At 37.2% G+C, this 20,650-nt stretch overlaps 1 protein-coding gene across 14 annotated transcripts in view; it reads left to right on the top strand.

Moving 5' to 3' along the window:
* The window catches only part of LOC150083714 (uncharacterized), a 448,219-nt gene that overhangs the window by 106,442 nt on the left and 321,127 nt on the right, over window positions 1-20,650 (top strand). For 13 of the 14 annotated variants that reach the window (XM_090378158.1, XM_090378157.1, XM_090378156.1 and 10 more), the window contains exon 6: window positions 16,754-16,807. The exons of the other annotated variant lie outside the window; for it this stretch is intronic. In XM_090378158.1, coding sequence (XP_090234284.1) covers window positions 16,754-16,807 — 54 coding nt within the window. The remainder of the gene's footprint in view (window positions 1-16,753; window positions 16,808-20,650) is intronic. 14 annotated transcript variants of the gene reach the window in all.

The raw sequence follows: 20,650 nt of genomic DNA, 5'->3' as shown, positions 1-20,650 counted from the left end.
GAGATGGTGTTTATGGTTTGCCCACTTCAGTATCATACCTCCTCACATGACTACGTTATCCATACCGCGAGCAGTTTAAAAACGATACTCTTCACAGAAAGGCGACTGCGTGTGTAAACAAAAGCATTTGATACTCAAGAAAAGTCATGAGTTCTGAGCATTCAAATTGAGACAGTACTGGATAACTCTTTTCCCCACTGAAGTGCCGTTAATTTTTCAATGAAATTAGCCAATATCCCCTTGTCGCCCTTAGTATCGTTAATCCTGCATTCTAATTGGGCTCTAACAAAGATCAATGTTCTTTGTTTATAGGTGCTGTTTCTTTTCTGTGAACAGATCATAAATGTATCCGTACTTTCTGTTGCACCTTGTATATTGTTAACATTTGTTATCAAACTACCGTATTGAATATATGCTTCTGGTTATCTAGTGTACATTGTATTTTGATCTCCATCTGGTGTGTATAATGTGAGTTAAAATGAAATATCCTTTTGCAACCATCATTTCCACTTTCGACTTTGGCGTCTTGGTTAACGGTCATGTGTCAGTTCCATTACTGTTGAGCTATTTGCAATCTCTGATTATGTTATTTAGCATGGACAGCTGCTGTGGGAAGGTCGGATGGTTTCTCTTAACATTTCAAGAACATTATATTTAATATAGGTCTTTTGGGCATGCTACTATCTGATGATATACGAATATATTTTATTTTAGCAACTGGATGACCACTTTTTCTGTTTTACTCACTGCTTGAATGTGCGGAATGCTCTTGATCCTTTCACGTATAAACCAAAGCAAGATTAGAGTATCCAAAAGCTTTGTTCTTTTAGCTGTTGGCCTATTCCTGTTAATTCCTAATCCTATCCAGATTGTCTCGTTGGTAGTACAATGCATTCCTCTTATTCGTTTGGCAAAGCTTGCATTGCATAGAAAACTTCCCTCCCGATCATCTTAAGTGGTTGTCCCTAGGCTATTCTCCAGTGAGCGATAAATATCTTAGTCAAGTTCTTCAAAGCTATTAGAAGTCATTCCAGTTTAATTTCCTGCAGGAAAAAAAAAAAAGGTTTTCATGTCTGCTAATCTTCAATAATATCTAGATTGTTACATCAGATACGTCTAATTTTCGTGATTTAAACGTGTCCACCCTATGTTTTACAATCTTTGCGATCGCTGTTTTTCAACACCAATTGGAAAAGGCCTGAATTTAAATCGTTTCGATGGGATTCAAATGGAGGGAAAAAGTTGCATAAAGGCAATAACGATCCTGGTAATATTTTTTCTCTCGAAAAATCGGATGTTCATTCCGCTATTAGCCAAATGGAACATAGGATATACATAATTTACAGATAATATCTAATTTTATAGCATTCACATAATTCCAATTCACAAAAAAGTGGAGACAGAAGCAGTCGGGTTAGTCGCAGTTCCACCACTATTATCAGTCTGCTGGACCGAACCTATTGGTAACTTTCTAGGAGGACAGCCGAATAAGCTAGTTTATAATGTTACTGCCTCTACTCTGCTAGATAGGGACTGAAGGGAATCCGAATAGTATGCGGGGATTAGTGTGGTAGATTTCGAGATCACGTTATGTCAAGGAGCTAGTTGTATTTTTCGGTGTGTACGTTATATCCAAAAATTTCATTAGTTCATATAGCATGCCTCCTCCACCTCTTCTTACTACTGAATACATCATGAATAGTCAAACTAATAGAAAAAATCATCTGCGAAAAGATCTAAACCTCCCAAACACTTCCTTGTTCATTTCTCAAATATACATGGTTTCAGTTCCAATTTCAATGATGTCTATTTTCTTTCTGCATCTTAAGTCTGCCAAGCACCACTTACTTTTTCTGACAGAATCCGAGTTATCGGGCTCTCGTGGGTAGCATAGTTGGTAGATCGCCTTCCTCCCCACACCAGGTGGAAAAGACCTGAGTTCGAGTTCCGTAAATGACGTGAAGAATTTTTATGGGCCTTTCTCACAAGGTGACTGAATTAGTTGGTCTCAGGCGAGGGTAGTATGTTTTTTTTCCTGGAAACTCTGGTTTTTCGTCTAGCAAACAAAAAAATCGACCACAGAACACACGCAATTTACAGACATATTATAAACGACGTAATATGGTCTTAGTCGCTAATGCTCCTAAAAAAAAAAAATAACATTTGAGCCGTAAAACTGAAACAATAACCTCATATGCTTGCTTTCTTGCATCACATGCCTCCATTACTACTACTACTACTACTACTACTACTACCACCACCACCACCATGTGTTTCAGCTTGAATATTATTATTCCTTTTATCAAGTTTCTGTCCTTGAAAATTTAGCTCAACAGAGGTCGCTTTGTTTGCGTCTTTGCCAGTGCCTGATTTAATTGCACCCAAACAGAACGACGTGAAGATTTTCTTATTTGTCATCTCGGTCGCTGTTCCAAACACTTCGTGCGCAGGGGAAATTAACCGATATTACTCCTGAAGAGAAGTTACATTTTTCACAATATACTATAGATATTCTTATCATGGCAGTGTGCATAGATAAATACGTGATGTCGGTAGCGTGTGCTGACTCGTATCATTAAATCTTTAAATATTACTGTGTTTTGCTCTGTCCGTCGAAATTTACTAGAGGGCGAGGTTGTTCTATGCTGCAATCATTTCCGTGTTTGGAACGCGTGACGAATGTGAAGGACGCGTGCTCAGTTATTCGTGACCGAGCGTCATCTTCGAAAAATGAAGAGCTGGATTACACTTTAGCGAACAATTTAAACATAGGTCTGGTGTTCTCACGCTTTTCCAAATTCGTCAGTGTAATCTTTCTTTTAATGATATTATTGTATTGTATATGTATGTGTTAACGATTTTTGGCCTTGGTCGCCCTTTACAAACTGCATTAGACCCTTCACCGGGTTACATTTAAGCAATTCAAACCTGAACTGCTGATAGAAGGATGTAACACGGTTTCTCCATTCTTTTTATTCTTATCTCTGTCTTCCTCTTCATAAAACTGATAACCTTCTGGCAGCGGTCCAGATTTCTCCCCCACTCTAGAGGTCAAATTCAAGGTTAATCTTACACCTGCGTAGAACCCAAGCTGGTATTTTCATTTGTTAGTACTGTAGTTCGTAAGCTCTGTGTTGTCAGATTCAAGGCCGAACTCAAATCAACTCTGTACAGTAGCATACGCTGGTTTGTGTTAGCAGACGAACTGTCTCAGTCAGGCGACCTGAATAAAGTAAACATTAGAATAAAATTCGGTATTTTTATACAGTATAAACTGGAAACGATAACACGAAACCCGAGAGAAAATAAATTATGGGAGAGATGATCGAAAAGTGTTTACAAATGATTTATTAAAGCAAAAATAACTCCCAGTAATATTACATTGTGTGCAAATGAGAGAGCATTTGCTCTAACATGACATAATTTCCGAATTCGCTGCTGTAGAAGCTATCAGGTTTTTGACATTCATCCCTCTGGAAATGCTGGTTAGATGCAGAAACGGCAAAGGAAGGAATTTTTATTAACTGTATTCTTAATTTTGTCTTTTGATGTGAGGATCTGTCCTGAAAAAAGTGGTTCACATTCAGATTTAATAAATATATAAATAATTAATTATTATCCAGCTCCGTTTAAACAATAAAATTATGCCATTAGTTCAATCATGCTATGATGATTCTGTCTTGGCTCCAAGCTTTTCTTTCTACAGCATATTCCTTTCACTAAGATAACAGATAATAGACTCTTCTGACATCTTAGAAAATATCTACTTTACTGATTAGCTTTGTAAATGCGTTCATTCGTCTTGTTTTTCTTTTCTTTTTTTTTTTTTTTTTTCTTTTTTTAAGCAGTCGAAATTTGGAACAGTGATGCTATCTTTTAAACACCGTGGCTGAGTTTTTCTCATGAGAGATTTGCGTGGGATTCACATGGCTTTTCCTCTCGGAAAATTGGGTTTTCATCCCTTAGACAAAGCGATCTTACAATCCACGCAAATTTTAGGCATAATATATTAACGCCATGTGGCTTTAGTTGTCTTGGCAAAAACTCCTAAATAGTACAACAATCCTCCTTCAGCAAAGTCATCACTTCTGCTGTCGAATTGGGCCGTTCCGGCCAAACGATGAACTTTCGCTGCCGCTCTTTATGGAACTTTTTCCTCAAATCAAGTCTGGCTTTATTAGAAGGCAGCATTATCATGCTAGTATGAGGAAGGCCCCTTTTGTACAACTAGCAGGATTCAGATACTAAGAAGGTGATCAAAATATCAATATAAATAAGATCAGCACCGTATTTAGTAGTCACCCAGGCTTAACCCACGGTCATTCAAAGTGCGTGTACGTCTGTACCCTCGTGCTTACAACATGGTATTAAACGGTTCCATCATTGATCGATGGAGTCAGTTTAAACCATGAAAATCATCTGCATACCAATGGCTTTGCCTTCTCCTTCTCCTGTATTTTGACATTTTACTACAATAGACATTCCTCCAATGTCTATTGTAGTAAAATTCCTCCATTCTCAAGGCCGAAACTCGACCATCAGACTTGAACACTAATGCGACTCGTCGCTCCATATGACTGTTTCATAGTTCGTGACTGATGGACAACGTACTCTCCACACGACGTTGGCGCTCGTCGTTGATAAATAAATAACTCTTTATTCAATTCCATTACGGCTACAATTCAGGAGTTCACATTAGAAAAAAGATAAAATATGGATAAAGGCAATTAGCTAATTTAAAATAATATGAATAAATACGAAATAAACAAAGATACACTAAAATAACACTAATATGGTAAAATAATATAGATTACAATTAGTCTCGAATCACTCAGAGTCCACAGTGAACAGTTTTGTAAGGGACTCACTGCCTAGTAATTCAGCATGCACCAAGTCCATAGCAAAAATGTTTCCAGTAATTAAAATTTTAATATTTTATTGTACAATTCAACCTTAATACAAATATTCAGGTTTTTTTGGCAACCATCAAGAGAATTCGAAAATAAACAAGGATCTCATATATGCAACAAATAGTTCTGAAAAATTAAATGCATCTTTCTTTTAAAAAAATATGGTCAAATTTATAATTCAGAAAAAAAAAAAAAAAAAACAGATCATTATCTTTTATAATTTTGCCAATGCACAATCAAAAATACACTTTATTTATGAACAATAGGTATTTCTCAGTTACAAGTACTTCTGCTTGGCAGTGCTCGAAAATATACGAAGAAACATTTCATTTCAGTATTATGTGAAAATGTTTTTTTCACAAATACTGAAATCGAGTAAAGATATGTGGAGGGAGGTCTTACAGTCTCGAAACTTTATTGGACAGTTAGTCAGACAACTTGAGTAGTCGAGACCCGCTAATTTTCGTAAAATCGGACAAATGCATATCCCCGGAGCAATATGGTCTTAGTTGCTAATGCTCCTAAAAAAAACAAATAACAATAATAAGCCTCAGGCTTCCTTGCACCATATGGCTAATAATAATAACAATAGTAGACTGGAAAAGTAAGCTTGTAAATGCTGTTCTTACTAACTTGAGGCACTTCTGAAATAGTATATACAAATATTTTAATTTCATCTTAATTAAAAAAAAAAAAAAAAAACAGATACTAATTCTGTTAAAAAAATGTCATTCTATCAAATGCAAGTGCTTTTTTTTTAATGAAAATACAGAAGTATTGTTATTCGTGATTTTTAATTCCAAAATTTGGGCCCATCAGGTGAATCGCCCTTGGATGATGTTATGTAGAACTTGTGAGTTGCAGCTGTACCATGAAAACCAAACTTTATGTAAGTCCACAGACAATGCATGCACTTACAGACCCGCTAGACACGATACATCGCCGTTTGCCACTTGTTTGGACAGGTCTTGGTTTGATTCCTGTTGAGGACTGGAGGAATTTTTAAGTCCTCTTCATTTAGGGCAGTAGTTCGCCGATCTCCGGAGGGTTGCCTCGTGAATTGTTCCGGGTTTTTCAGTCCATACAACATGCCAGTTGGTCTATGAACACGTTTACGTGATACATTTACGGTTATGACGCATCCTTGGACACCGTTAATACCAATATTATTATTATTATTATTATTATGAACATGTTTGGGTTGGTGCAGGATCTGTGGTCCTCCTCCCCTTGTTTATTTTTGGTATCTGGAGTTTCGATGGCAAGTTTTTTTCGGGTCAGATTTTTAGATGGTGAAATAATACTGTGCAGGATTCCCTGGATGACCGCCTGTGTTTATTCTCTTGGGCCTTTCCGGTTGTGGTTTCCGACTTCTGCTTGTTGGCTTCAGAAGGCTAATGCAGTCTGCTGTAGCAGCTGAGACATTAAGTTTAATAAATATTACTAATATATAATAATATTTATTGCTATTGGGTGATATGCAGTAATAATACCGACCACTGCCTAGAAGCCAAGGAGGGTTAAACTTAGAAATGTGCAGGTACCAATATTCTTTCGTTAGGAGATTGACCTAGCCTCGCGGTTAGCATACTAATTACAATCACGATCCTTCTACACTGTGTCGCAAAAACTGGATTAAAAAATAAATAAACTGGGTAAAAAAACGAGTTGCATCGTTTTATCTCGTGGAAACTCGGATTTCCAGCAAACTGGCAAAGCGACTGAACAATACAAGCTATTGTAGACATAATATGCTGACACCTAACGGCCTTAGTTGCCTTGATGTTTAATACACACTACCATCACCTGGTACATTTACCTAGATCAACTTTACGTGAACCAGCTCTACAAAATAAATGGTTTATAATGAAATCCATGGATTTTTACCATTTCAGATTATGTAATTTTACTACCCTCCCTCACTTCCCCTTTTGATTTCGCTTTTGCGGATAATTTTTTTTTTTTTTTTTTAAGGACTAGCACAACACTGGACCTATTGTTTCTCTCATCATGTGATAAAACAACCCGAGTTTGAATAACTCCGACATTTTCCACACTGTATGGTAAATCCCAAATTCAATTATGTTGTGACACTAAAATGTAAAATCTGATTTGCGTTAAATGAAACAACCATGGAGGATGAGGAAGATTGAAAAACATCACCATAATCAACATAACCAGAAAATTTTATTTTTTAAAAAGGGGCAAAAGTGGCAGTGAATAATAGTACAGAACAAGAATCCTCCTAGCGGAAATCCAATGTCGGTTTCTCATACACTATCGCCATTCATATTTAAGTGTTTCTTAAAATATTTTGTTGAGTTCATCGTTTAAAATTGGTAACTTACTAAAGATATCAAAACATTGCTAATACTGAGGTGACTGTTATGTCATTTCTATATTTAGCTCTATCTCTGTCACTAAATGTCGTATGCTACTGGCTGTTTGATAAACATTTAAGTTCCAGCTTTTTATATTTTACGTAATCGAGGCCTTAAATTTATCCAAAATAAATTTAACTGTGACTCTGAAAGATGATATCAGGGTTTTACTCTTTATGCATGATGAATATATTATTGACAGAAGGCTTTCATTAAAATAAGTTCCACTTATAAATAAAACAAAACTTCAGAAATATTTTCATAGTGCTGTATTTTTTCCCTCTTGGCTTTATTTAAAATTCGAATTGTTCAATGTATGTTTATTTACGGTGGTTTATTTACTCATTATCTAAACTGAATTAATCCAATAGATACGAATTTTCATTTCCAGCATTAGCTGAAAGCTGCATCCCAAGAAAATGTCAATACCTATTAGAATTCAAATTCAGCGATAGGAGACAATTCGATTTTTCATGAATTCATTATTAAATATTTAACTTCCATTGTAATTATTAAAACGATCACTTCTTTAAGCGCCTCCGTGGGTAGCACAGTTGGTAGGATCGCCGTCATCCCCATACCGGGTGGAAAATACCCGAATTCAAGTCCCGTCGATGACGGGAGGAATTTTTTACAACGTGACTGAGTTAGTCGGTCTCAGGCGAGAGCAGCATAGTTTTTTCTCGGGATTTTCGTCCAGCAGACAGAAATTCCACCTCAGACCTCATGCAATTACAGACAGTATACACGGACCAATATGGGCTTAGTCGCCGATTCTCCTAAAACCCTACTACAACATCAACGACTTCTTTAGGACTAAATAATTTAGACTGAGCCGTCTTGGAAGGAAGGCCTCTTAAGATTGGAGTCTCTTTTACGATTCGAAATTTATTAATAGAAAATTTTGCCAGCATTAAATTTAAACAATTTAGGTAATTGCATTCATTACATTTCAGATGCGTTCGATTAGGTATAAAATATTTAAGGAGTTGAAGTTTTATACAGAACTCAAGATATTTGTAGATTTATTTAGAAAAGAACAGAATTGTCAAAACCGAATGTTGTCTGTTCCAAATTGGTAACTAGTTTGATATAAAGATAACTTGAAATTTTATAGAAGAAAAAAATTTTTGAAAGGGCTTAACCTCTAGTGTAAGCACAGATACCCTGATGGAGTCGTACCACTACACCCATCTCCCTCATCAAGGAGGCCTTGACCTCAGATTCCTTAAAAAGGGGATTAAAAACCTCTAAAGACTGGCGGGATAGAATTTGTTTGCCGGCCCGCCTAAGTGTTGTCAACTTTTACAGATTAATATCGTTAATATCAGTGAAAATAATGGTAAATGGTTATACCTAAAGGAGAAATATAAAATTTAATAACTTATACGAACCTTTATCATTGTTGATGGCCATGATATTATGTATTTTTGAGAGGGGTGAAATACTTAAGAACATTTAATATATTTCTCTTAGAAATGCCACTGGTGTGTTGTGCACATTAGAGCTTCCCACTAGTCTCTGAGAACCATTTGTGCGACCGACGAGTACTGCTGAATATGACATCCATACTCTAAAGAATTGGTCACGAAGCTATTGTTATTATACATACTTCTGTTTCTAAGTTAAATTTTCTTGATTTTCCGAAGACCATATCTAAAATATATACGTCACTTCTTCGCTTTCATCTATCTGAGATAAAATCGACGTCAAATTCCCTCAAAAAAAAATACTACATCCAGATTGTCTCATGATTTCTTTGCTGAGTGGCTAATAAATAAACTGATTTTATTTATCATTATACATAAGCGTCGATATACTATACCTTTGTTGCAAATTTGATTAACAGGTAGACAGAGATATTATCAAATGTGTAATATTAATTTTATCAGGGCTTTGTCCCTCTTGACATGAGCCAAATGCCTTATATTATTTTTTTTTTAGTTAATTGACGAGATTTTGGCTTGCCCATAGGTATGGAATTTCAAAAACCTTTACTGCAGTTTGAACAACAAACTCAGTCCATTCGCAATAAACGTGCAATTATTGATTAGATAATCGAACCTTGTCTACATTATTATAGTGGAGATAATTTCTATAGGCGGGCAACGGTCATTCACTAATTGCCCATTCTTCTTCTCTCATTCTGCATACCTTTCACCTACGTAATTCGTCATATCGACTGCTTACGTAAGCAGTGCGTTTGTTGATGAGAAGGGGTGCTTATTTATTTATTATTATTTTTTTTTTTTTGTTGGTTTTATAGTGCATCAACATTTTAGGCCCTATTGTACCACTGTGTTATATATTGTACTTTCTAATTTTATAACTCAGTTATTTTTACAGTGATGATACGAATCTTAAAGAAGAATAAGGTTGTATTAAGTAAATATTTTAGATAAAAGTGTATCCAGTTAATTTATATCACTAATACAATTTCTGGGGTTTAGAGCAGAGTTATTAATAGAGAAATTCGAAGGGAAAATGAATATTATAACTTCCCATAGGATGTGATTTCCTTGAGAATTTTCTGTTAGTGAAAAGTTTTTTAGAAAGGTTCCCAGCAAGATGAACGACAGTTAATGATTTAGCCTATGTATGTACACTGATTAGACAGAAATCATGGGATACTACCTAGTAACGGGTAGGGGCCACCTTTCGCCCGGATAAGGGCAGTCACACGGCGATGCATTGAGTTCACTAGTTCACAAAAGTGTTTAACAGGTATTTCCATCCATGGTTGCTGCACCGCTTTCTACCCATAATTCCGTTGCATTCCTGGGTGGAGGATCGAAAACTCGAATGGACTTTTTCACAGGGTTAATGTCCAATGACTGGGGAGGCCATCCCATGGTGGTAAAATCTGCGGAATTCTCTTCGAACCATGTTCTAGTTACCACGGGGATAGTGCCACGGCTCTGTGGGGAGACGCATTGTCCAGCAGGAAGAGCCATTACCCCGTGGGTGCACGATGACCATGAAGGGATTCAGATGGCCTGCAATGATGAACACGTAACCTGGACCATTCAGAGATGCGTCTAGACATACTATAGGTCCCATCGTGTGCCAGTTGAACACGCCCCAGACCATTACCGACCGTCCACCTGCCTGAACAGTTCTTGTTGACATGACCGGTGCATAGCTTCGTGCGGTTTCCGCCAGATGGTCACCCTCCCGTCCGCTCGAAATAACTGGAAACGGGGCTCATCGGACAGGAGACCCGTCTCCAATCATCAAAGGTCCAGTGCCGATATTCTTTCGCCCAGTTGAGGCGTAGAGTCCTGTGTCGTGGTGTTAGCAATGTTACTCTGGTGGGTCGGCGGCTCCCATAACCTATTACGGCTAATGATCGCCTGATGGTCTTGGGGGAGACGTTGCTGGCACCTCCCTCGTTGAAGTCAGCGGTAATTTTTACCACTGTCGCTCTCCGGTTGGTTGAAACAATGCGAGACAGATGTCGACGACCACGTTCAACCACCACCTTTCTCCGCCCACAGCGCTGTCCACGATGAGATGTTATTCCGGAAATGGCTTATTTCCGATACACTCTTGGTACTGTCGAACGGGGATAGTGCAATTTCTGTACCACCTCCGCGATAGAGTGACCCACTATCCCTCCTTCAAAGTCGGTTAACTCAGGACGTTTATCCATACTGACATCGAATTACCGTCTGCATGAATGCAATGTACCTATATACCCGCCAAGCGGTGGGTTTGTTCACTAGCGAAAGGGGTGGCAGCGTCGCATTGCCTAGGAACCAGGCATCCCTTGAATTCTGTCCTTTCAGTGTAATATGAAATGCTAGTTGTACTAGTTTAACAAGCAGGAACAAAATATCATTGTAACGTTTAATACCGACTTACCTGAATTGTCCCTTGGAAAAAAGCAAAAGAAAAAAATGCCGGAGCATTTAACAAATGAGATAAACGAACATCTTGTTCTGATGTGTGTGTGTGTGTGTGTGTGTGTGTGTGTGTGTGTATGTGTGTTTAGTTCACGACCATTCTGCTGTTTGTTGTTTGTTATTTGGGTTTTAGGAGCATTAGCAACTAAGGCCATATTGCTCCGGGGATATGCGGTGATCATTCCCTGATCTTTCCGCATTCTCCATATTCGGTGGTCACGGGCTCGAGCCCCGGTCTAATCAAGAAGCGTGTGCTACGCACTGCTGCTCCTGCCCACCTGGCTACGGAGGCGTCGACCATGCTGCATCAGTAAAGTAGTCTCCGTGTGCTGGATGAAACCCCAACTTTTTGGGAGATAAAATCATGTAATTCACTTTGAGACCGAATAACTCGGCAATATGTGGAGAAAAAGTCCATAAAAATCCCTCCCATTTAGATAAAATTCAAGGCCAGGGTTTGGGAATGGAGACCATAACCACTGCTAACTGCAAGAACTCTTTCTCAAGCATTAATTATAAGTGAAACGTTGAAATAAATGCAATTGGGATTGAGTTTACTTAAGGTAATGCCGAAGTAGATTTGGAGATACAGATATTTTACAAACTCGGGGAAGTGGATTGATGTATTTGTGAGGCCAGTGGTTGGATTTAGAAAGAATATCCCTTTTTCAATTCTTTAAAAAAATGTGTTCATTGACGTCAAAGTTTCAGCCCTTTTTCATGTTGTTCCTTGTGTTCACTGCAGACTTGAAAATAAAAGTGTAGACAGAAGTTGATACTTCTCTTTTACGCAGGGTTTATAATGAACCGAATCGCACGGGAACGCCATTTCGGTTTGTCACACGTATCAGTTATACTATTAAAAATAAGGTATGTTATTAACTAGCATTCCGTTCTGTAAAATTTCTATTTCGATTCCTGCCTTTAAGCATAAATAATGAATGAATTACACATACTTCATTGCAACTGGCGCAATTTACAGTTCTCTGAGTTCAGGCCCTCGTGGGTAGCAGTTGGTATAATCACCGTCCTCCTCACACTGGGTGGAAAAGACCTGAGTTCAAATGATGCTAGGAATGTTTATGCGTCTTTTTCACAACGTGGCTGAGTTAGTTGCTGTCATTCGAGGATAGTATGTTTTTTCTCTAGAAACTCAGGTTTTTCGTCCAATAAACAGCAAATCGACCACAGAACACGCGTAATTTATAGACATATTATGTATGGCGCATTATGGCCTAAGTTGCTGATGTACTTAAAAACCCTACACCAGCTACACATGTAGCAAACATGTTCGTATGAGTTTTTTTATGTGCAACATTCTGTCATTTCAACAGGCAGGTTGAATGAAGACGCACATCAAAAATATCTACCATGTTTTCGAACTAAGCGTCTTCTAGTTTTTAAATTGCCTATAGCCAAAGTTTCAGAAATAACTGCACTTGTCGTAACATACATCAGAGTTATAACCATACATTTTCATCACATTGTACAGTTTAGTTTTTCCGTACGCTTGAAAATTTAGGATATTTGACTATCAGGGATAAGGAGGTGATTGTCCCTTTATACAAGGCCATGGTTAGCCCACTTGTTAAGTACAGGTCTGGATGCCTCATTTTACGAAGGATGTAGATCTGTTGTAACGAGTGCAGAGAAGGACAACGAAATTGGTGAAGGGAACAAATGGGTGCTCTTGCCAAGAAATGCTTCAGTTCTGCAAATTGTAGCGCCTGGGTATTTGCGAGGAGATATGATTGAGGTGTTTAAAGCCTTGTATTTTGTAAGCTCAGTGTTGATAGCATTCTTCCTCTTGATAAGACTACACATACACATGAGGGGGCATAAATTTAAATTGAGGATGGATGGTTGCAGGATAAATGTGCGGAAGTTTGCCTTCAGCCAGCTGGTATTTGATTGTTGGGACAAACTTCCATATGTTGTTGTGGAAGTGAGTAGTTTGAATAAATTCAAGGAAGAACTAGACAGATTCTTTGGAGCGAATAGACAGATGTGGGTAAATTTTTTTTTTTTTTTTTTTTGGCTGATGCTCTATAAGCTTTCTTTCTGGCATCATTTGCCACTACTAATACTAATTTTAATACAAACAATCTACTGTAGTTTGAGTGTTATTAAGATGAGCTCATTGAAAACATGTATATCCCATTTAAAATACACAGCTAGTTACATTACTGTATACAAATTACAATATATGTACACTTTACACTATTTACATTATACATAATATCTTATTTGGAATTTACATTATGCAAAAATTATCTGACTATATAAAATTCGTGCAAATTTTACAAAGCTCAAACTCTCTTCTATATACACTGTATCTTGTACTATCATCCATTACACTTCTTTCTTTTAATAACTCTATCTGCAAAATTTATAAAATTCCCTGAGATCCTGTTTATGCATAATTAGTTTTACTTATGTTATCCTGTGTAATATCCGCATACGAAACCATATCGAATCAGTCTTCGAGCCTACTGACTCCTGAGCCTCCTCGGTGGCATACCTAGTAGTACTATAATATCTCAACAGCTTAAACCTCAGATCACAGTAATTCGAAATATAATCATAACACGTGAACTAGATTTAACCTGTACACATCAGCGTGTCCATGCACTAAGGTGAAAACTACCTCCACAATATGTAAATCGTGACATGGGACAAGTTATGGGTAACATCACTTCCATCCTGAATTTCAAAGAGCCAACAAAGATGCACAAACCATCCAGGTCTAGATGTTTGTAAACTTCTTCTGGTCTTTGCAGAACTGGAGAATTTACAAGATTTAAGTGTTATGCTGCTTTCTGGGACATAATGACGTCATAGAACAGGTTTCTTGCCGTTGGATATACACATTTTTTTTAAAAAAAATATTGTATTAAGCGGTCCCAGCCAACTTTGGCGTGTATTTAAAAAATTATACAGATAAAAGGCAGTAAAAAATAGTTTCTGATCACGAATGTATTATTCAGTGATATAACGTTCTAGAGTTTGTCATGGTACAAAAAAAAAAAAAAACCCACCTCACTCACCCATTCCCTCCAAGAATTTGTCTATTTCTTCCTTGAATTTTTCAACTAGTCACTTCTACAACAACAGATGGAAGTTTGTTCCACCAATCAACCACCCACTGGTTGATGGCAAACTTCCGCACATCTATTCTGCAACCATCGTTCCTCAATTTGAATTTATGCCCCTCACGTGTGTGGCATGAGCAAGAGGAAAAATGCCTTAAGCACTGAACTTGCTGAATTCATTCAAAGCCTTAAATGCCTCAATCAGATCACCTCGCAGGTGTCTAGCCTCCAGACGCTGCGATTTGCAAAAACGAAGCCTTTCTTGGTAAGAGTACCCTTTTGTTTTTTCACCAGTCTCGTTGCCCAACTCTGCACATGTAGCAAATCTACATCCTTCCTAAAGTGAAGCCTCCAGACCTCTATACAGTACTCAAGATGCGGCCTAATCATGGCCTTGTAGGAGGGATTATCGCCTCTTTATCTCTGCTAGAAAAGTTCGTATATATCATTGACAAAACCTCATGAGCTGTCCTGTCAGCGGTTGTACACTGCTCAGAGAATTCATATCTGACTGCACAATTACCTGCAGGTCTTTTTCATTTTACACTATGCTGAGTGTAGTACCACACAGCTCAGCTGGTATGTTAATCAGGGATTACTGCTACTCACATGCAGTACCTTGCACTTGTCAATGTAAAACTTCAACTGCCATTTCTCAGCCCATTGGCCTAATTTTTCTAGATTTTGTTGTAGTGGCTTACCTTGATTACTGTTATTATCACTGCAGACTTAGATATTAAGCTTGATATACCTTCATTAATAAATACTGAAGACAACAATAGACGCAGTACTGAACCCGAGGGTGTCCACTAATAACATTAGTCCACGAAGAGCAGTGCCCGTTGATACCCATTCTCTGTCTTCTCTCACTCAACTATCCCTTTATCCATAGCAGTAACTTTCCCATAATGCCACATTACTCCAGTTGTACAGCAGTCTTTTATGTGCAACCGTATCAAAAGCCTTCCTAAAATCCAAGTATGTGATATCAAAATTATCCAATTATATTGATCCGACAAGATCTCTTAATGAATGCATGCTGTGATTAGTATAATTGCATTTCTTTCTAGATTTCCGCATTACTTCTTTAACGAGTGACTCCATTATTCATTTGTTTTCCTTGGAACAGATATTAAGCTAACATATCTGTATTTTACTCATGTCATATGTCACGCAGTTTGTACCACTATCGCTCTTCTTTCACACTGCATGGCAAATGACTGGTATTGATTCCATCTCGATGAAGAACCTTTACAGACTGTTTTGTATTGTGACTAAGGATGAGTCTGAGTCGAAAATTGCATATTCCCCCCCCCCGAAATTCGAATTTTTAATTCCGTAGAGACTGACCAAGCAATACATGCTACAAACTGTACAGACACAGTGTACTGATGTCTCATGCACATGGCCTCAGCTGGACAAAAAAAAAAAAAAATCTGTCGGTATCGAGGCATTGACGAATAAATAAAAATGATAACTCAATTTAAATTCGTGTGAAACTACCATCCGCACGTTTGTCCCTTTTCCCTCTTTCTTTCTGTTAAGTAGTAACAGGATAGTTATTCACTTTGGCTTCTGTTACATGTTTTTTGTTATTGTTACCATTATTAAATCACCGCCAGGTAGCGTTTATCGTCTGATAAAAATTTTTCATCGACTACTACATGCTTTGCACTGTTTTGTTTCTTTTATCGAAATCATAAAAATTTACGCTTGTGTGAAGTTCCTCATAAATACAAGTAAGTTACGTGTGGTAATGAAAGTCTACGTGATAGAGTGAAAAATCGGCGGGAGTTAAGAATTCAAATAATAAAAACTTGGCAGGCAGCCATAAGTTATTAGTCCAACATATTAGATTGCACTCTAATATTAGGAAACCATTAACGTTTGAATGATTTAAAGGAGCGGTTAATAATTCTCCGACGCATACTCTTCAGTGGGCTGATTAGCTTTCCATAACCCCAGTCAGACCGTTCCGAGGGATGAATGGGTGCGCGTGACCCTGACTTCCGGAGAATCATTCCGCCTTCGTGTGCTGCAAATGCTGTACATATATATAGCAGCCTGTTGCTCTTTATGGAGCTGCAAGGATGGAGGCGCTGCAGGCCACCCCGTACTCAAATTGCTGGATAAATATAGCGGCCTGTTCTGTTGAGGAGCAGTTACGGCAGAGAGTTTGTATACATTGGTGCGTGCGAATATTGTAGGTGGTTTTCGGTGTTCCAGAGTGGGTGGGTATAGTAGTTTGTTATTCGTGTGAACAGTTAAGTCGAATCGCTTTCGAACTTCGAATCCGTAAGCACGTATATCTAAAACGTTTTTCGACTTTGTGATATTCGTTTGAATGGTAAATACTTTGATTTAACAAATAAACAACCAAAAAAAAAAAAGGATTTTTCAGAGTTATCTCCTTCCTGCACGAAGGATTTAAAAACTGTTTCCCTAACACATCATGCCTGTTGCAGGCTCGCTTGGAGCTCCGGCAGGACCTACCTTCAAAGCTAAGGCTCCAAATGCGGGTAAGTCTTATTTGTGTGTGTGTGTAATTTCGTTTGCTCGTTTACCATTTAGTCTGCAAGTCAGATTTGTCAGTTCGTCTGTAGGCTTGGATCGCATGGTTCGGAAATTGTTTATAAAAAAATTTATCAAGTTCTGTCAGTATGTACGTGATTTATTTTGACAAGCATGCAGGCTGTTTGGATTAGACATAGAAACTAACTTCTAAGTGTTTTTTTTTTTTAACCTTCTAATGAGATGCATGACTAAGTATGCTGTGTGTTGGTAATTTGTACTTATATTAGAACTTAAAGAAATTGTTAATTATTTTTTTGCCATAAATGTGAAAATTCATTTTAAACATTTGATTATATTTTTTGTATTTGGAAACTGCTCATTCACTCAGCCGAAAATAATTTCCGAAAATATCTTTCGTGTAATAAATCACATCCTTTCAATGCCATCTTGACAGGGAAAAAAAAATAATATATATACAGTATATATAAATAATTTTGGCTTACCTCGTGATTCTATTTATACCTTGGTTGGGTTTAAGATAAGCCAGGGTAAGGATTTTAATTTTCTGAAATTTGCGCGGACAGTTGCATCTGAAATGCAGAAACTGTTGTGCACATGTTATCCGTAGTTTGACCATGCGTGAAATACTGTATAATACCTAAATGATTTTTAATTAAAATCATTGAAAGGAGAAACAAAAAACATCGAGCTTTTGATTTATTTTTTTAATTTTTGATTTGCAGTATGCTCTATGTTTACATTATTTCGATATTAAAGTTTAGCTCCAAAATAATAAAATTAACTTTAATCTCTGCGCAATTAGTGTCAAGAGCCACACGCAGGAATCACATTTATTTATTTATTTATCAGTTTAGTACAGGAGCATGATATAGGAGGAGAGGCACCAGATTACATCCAAGGAGCGCAAACAATCGTATTCACCAGCCCACAAGCCATTGTCTCAGAATCCTTGTATCTTTGCAATCTAACGTAGTTAGATTGAAGCAGTCAAATTGACCGGGCACTAGCTAAGCTAGCACAGAGACCCAGATGACCCGGCCCCATGAATCAGGTTTATGCAGAAAGATCAGATGACCTAACACCGTGGATTATGATTAATGGTTTCTTTTCAGATTGGAGTAGTGTTAGAAGCAGGATACCTCCAGGATAAATTCCGGGATCTCCGTTGTTTTTGATTTCTTAAATGACACTGATGAAGAGATACAGATAATGCCAAAATTCGCAGATGATATCAACATCGGGACAGTGGTTAATGATCACTGTCAAGTAGCCCTCTTTCAGAACGACTTGGATAAGTTGCGGAGATGGTCAAGAAAGTGGCAACTGTGTTTTAATGCTGTAACGTGCAGGTTTTACACTTGGATAAAACGTTGTATAAGGCAATGGTGAGATCTCATTTGGAATATTGTATTCGAGTATGAAAAGTACATCTGAAAAAAAAGAAAAAAGGACCTAGAGCTTTTTGAAAATGATATACGGGGGACGCATTTGGTAAAATCCACAAAAGGGAACCAATATGAGAAAGATTTTGAATATGCTGGCTCTAAAACTTGGTAACTAGTCACCTTAGAGGGGACCTCTGACTGGACAATACTGAAATTAGGGAACATTACGGGGATGAGGTATAGATGGGGTTGTAGGAAATTTTCTTTTAGCCAGGAGTTGTAAGTCAGTGGAATATGTTACCTCTGTGGGTAGTTAATGCTAACAGCTTAAAGAAATATACGGCCATCTGTCTGGACACCTGTGTAAGAAGAGTAACACTTAATAAAGTTTTGCTTTATTCATTTATGACGGTCCACCATAAAACATAAGGAGTTCCTTCGCCATATGGGAAATACTAATATCAATTCTAGAAATATTGTATAATGTAATTAATAATATATTACTTAAATGTAGCACTGGGCCGATTTGAATCTGTATTTTTTCTAAGACCGATGATTTTATAACATGCACAGTTTACAGACACAACGTACTGATACCTTATAGACTTGTTTACCTTGCCTAATCGAGATATCTTCAGATGCAAGCCAGTTGACGAAATAACTTAATTAAAATTCTTAGAAAATGAAACTGTGAGCAAGTATAATGATTGGTAGCAATAAAAAGAATGATGTACAAGAGTGATTTACACGAAATAGTAATTTCCAATTTGATGTTCAATCATTTCGGTGGCTAAAACTTTACACTCCTCTCATTCAACTCCTTACTTTTAACTAGGACTATTATAAGCAAAGCTAAATTACCCAGTTGTCATGCTTATTGTGGTTGATGTACATGAAGAAAATTGGCAAGTTGTATATAATAATCTTTTAAAACGGTGTTTAACTTGGCACAAAATGACCGACTAAGAATATAACTTTTATAGTCTTTGCTGAGGTGATTTTTATATTGTAGTATGAATGCAACTGTCGCCCTCCTAACTTAACAACTGCAAAGAGGCGTACGAAAGTACGTTTTAATAATAATAATTTCGTGTATCTTCTAAGCTTTGTTCAAGTGCAGTTTTTTTAACAGCAAAATTTAAGGAATTAAAAAGTATAAATGAAAATGTAATTGTTAGTGTTGGTTTTTCTGTCTGTTATTATCCAGTGCTTGCAATTAAGTGCTGTGCCATGGTGGCCCAGCGTTGCAGCTGATGTCAAAGCCATTATACTTATCTATTTTAGCATGTAAGCTTATGTCACGATGTGTTAAGAAAACCATACCAAGAAATTAGATTACTGTATACTGTATGCAATTATCATTGGTTGTTATTTTATCACTGTGTATAGCGCTGAAGAGTACTTATATAATTATTTAATAACGATGAAATTCCACATATTTAGTACGATCATCTGGAAAGCATGTCTTTCGTTGTAGGTCACTAATTGAATTGGTCATTATCTAATTCTGAGAACAAAAAAATAAAAACCGATAATCTTGCGATTATTCATGCTAAACCGCTTACAGATTTCGGAATGATTGTTTTAGTTAAGCTGGTATTGCATTAAACTGTAGAGAACTTACGCAGAAATATTATTTTAATAATATTTTTTAAAACCAGGTAATCCATAATTGTTATATCGATTTATTATCACTAGAGTAAGTAATTTGAATTGAAATTCCTCTTTAATTGAAGTGGGGTGTTCAGAATTCCAACTAAATTCGCTAAGAAATTTAATGGTTTATTAATTGGGGGGGGGGAGTGTATTTACTTGATAGATTTGCTATGGACGTTATCAGAGATTTCCTGAATTTCATTTTCAGTGTTTCGTTAAAGTCGTTGATGGAAATACAGAAAACAGGGGACAGAGATCGTACGAAAAAACTGAAAAACGAACATACTAAGTCCTGGCAGACATCCAGGACTGACAGCCAGCCAGCGTGTGCACTTTCAAAATTTCTAGTTGGGTTGTCCAAATCTTTGTTGTTGTGACATGACTTGGCACTCGCTCCTCCTTGAGAGTCTGACACGCTTGGGTATTAACACGCTTCGACAGTGTATGACATTTGTTAATCTTTCCAACGATCCATCTAGCTAAACTGCTAATACTTGCCTCACTGTCACAGTATTGCTCTTAATCACTGATTTCCTGGTTTAAAATATGTTTTAGTCAGTATACTGGCTACTAAGACACATAAAGAGACTCCAGTGTATGCACTGGCTTTTTATTCCGTAAGGCTAGACGAAGTCTTGTTTTGTTATCACTACTGAAACGAAATTCCACAATATGACAACCAGACAAAGTATGACATTGCTTTCTAAGAACTTTGAAAATTACAACCATTAATATAGCAACCTATGGTAAGGAACATTGCAGTAACTGAAAAAACATATTACTCTT

The sequence above is a fragment of the Mastigoproctus giganteus genome, chromosome 7 (genome assembly GCF_048544385.1).
Source record: "Mastigoproctus giganteus isolate SK-2022 chromosome 7, ASM4854438v1, whole genome shotgun sequence".
Classification (NCBI taxonomy): Eukaryota; Metazoa; Arthropoda; class Arachnida; order Uropygi; family Thelyphonidae; genus Mastigoproctus; species Mastigoproctus giganteus.
The sequence above is the reverse complement of the archived record's forward strand: the minus strand, read 5'-3'. Positions and strand labels throughout refer to the sequence as shown.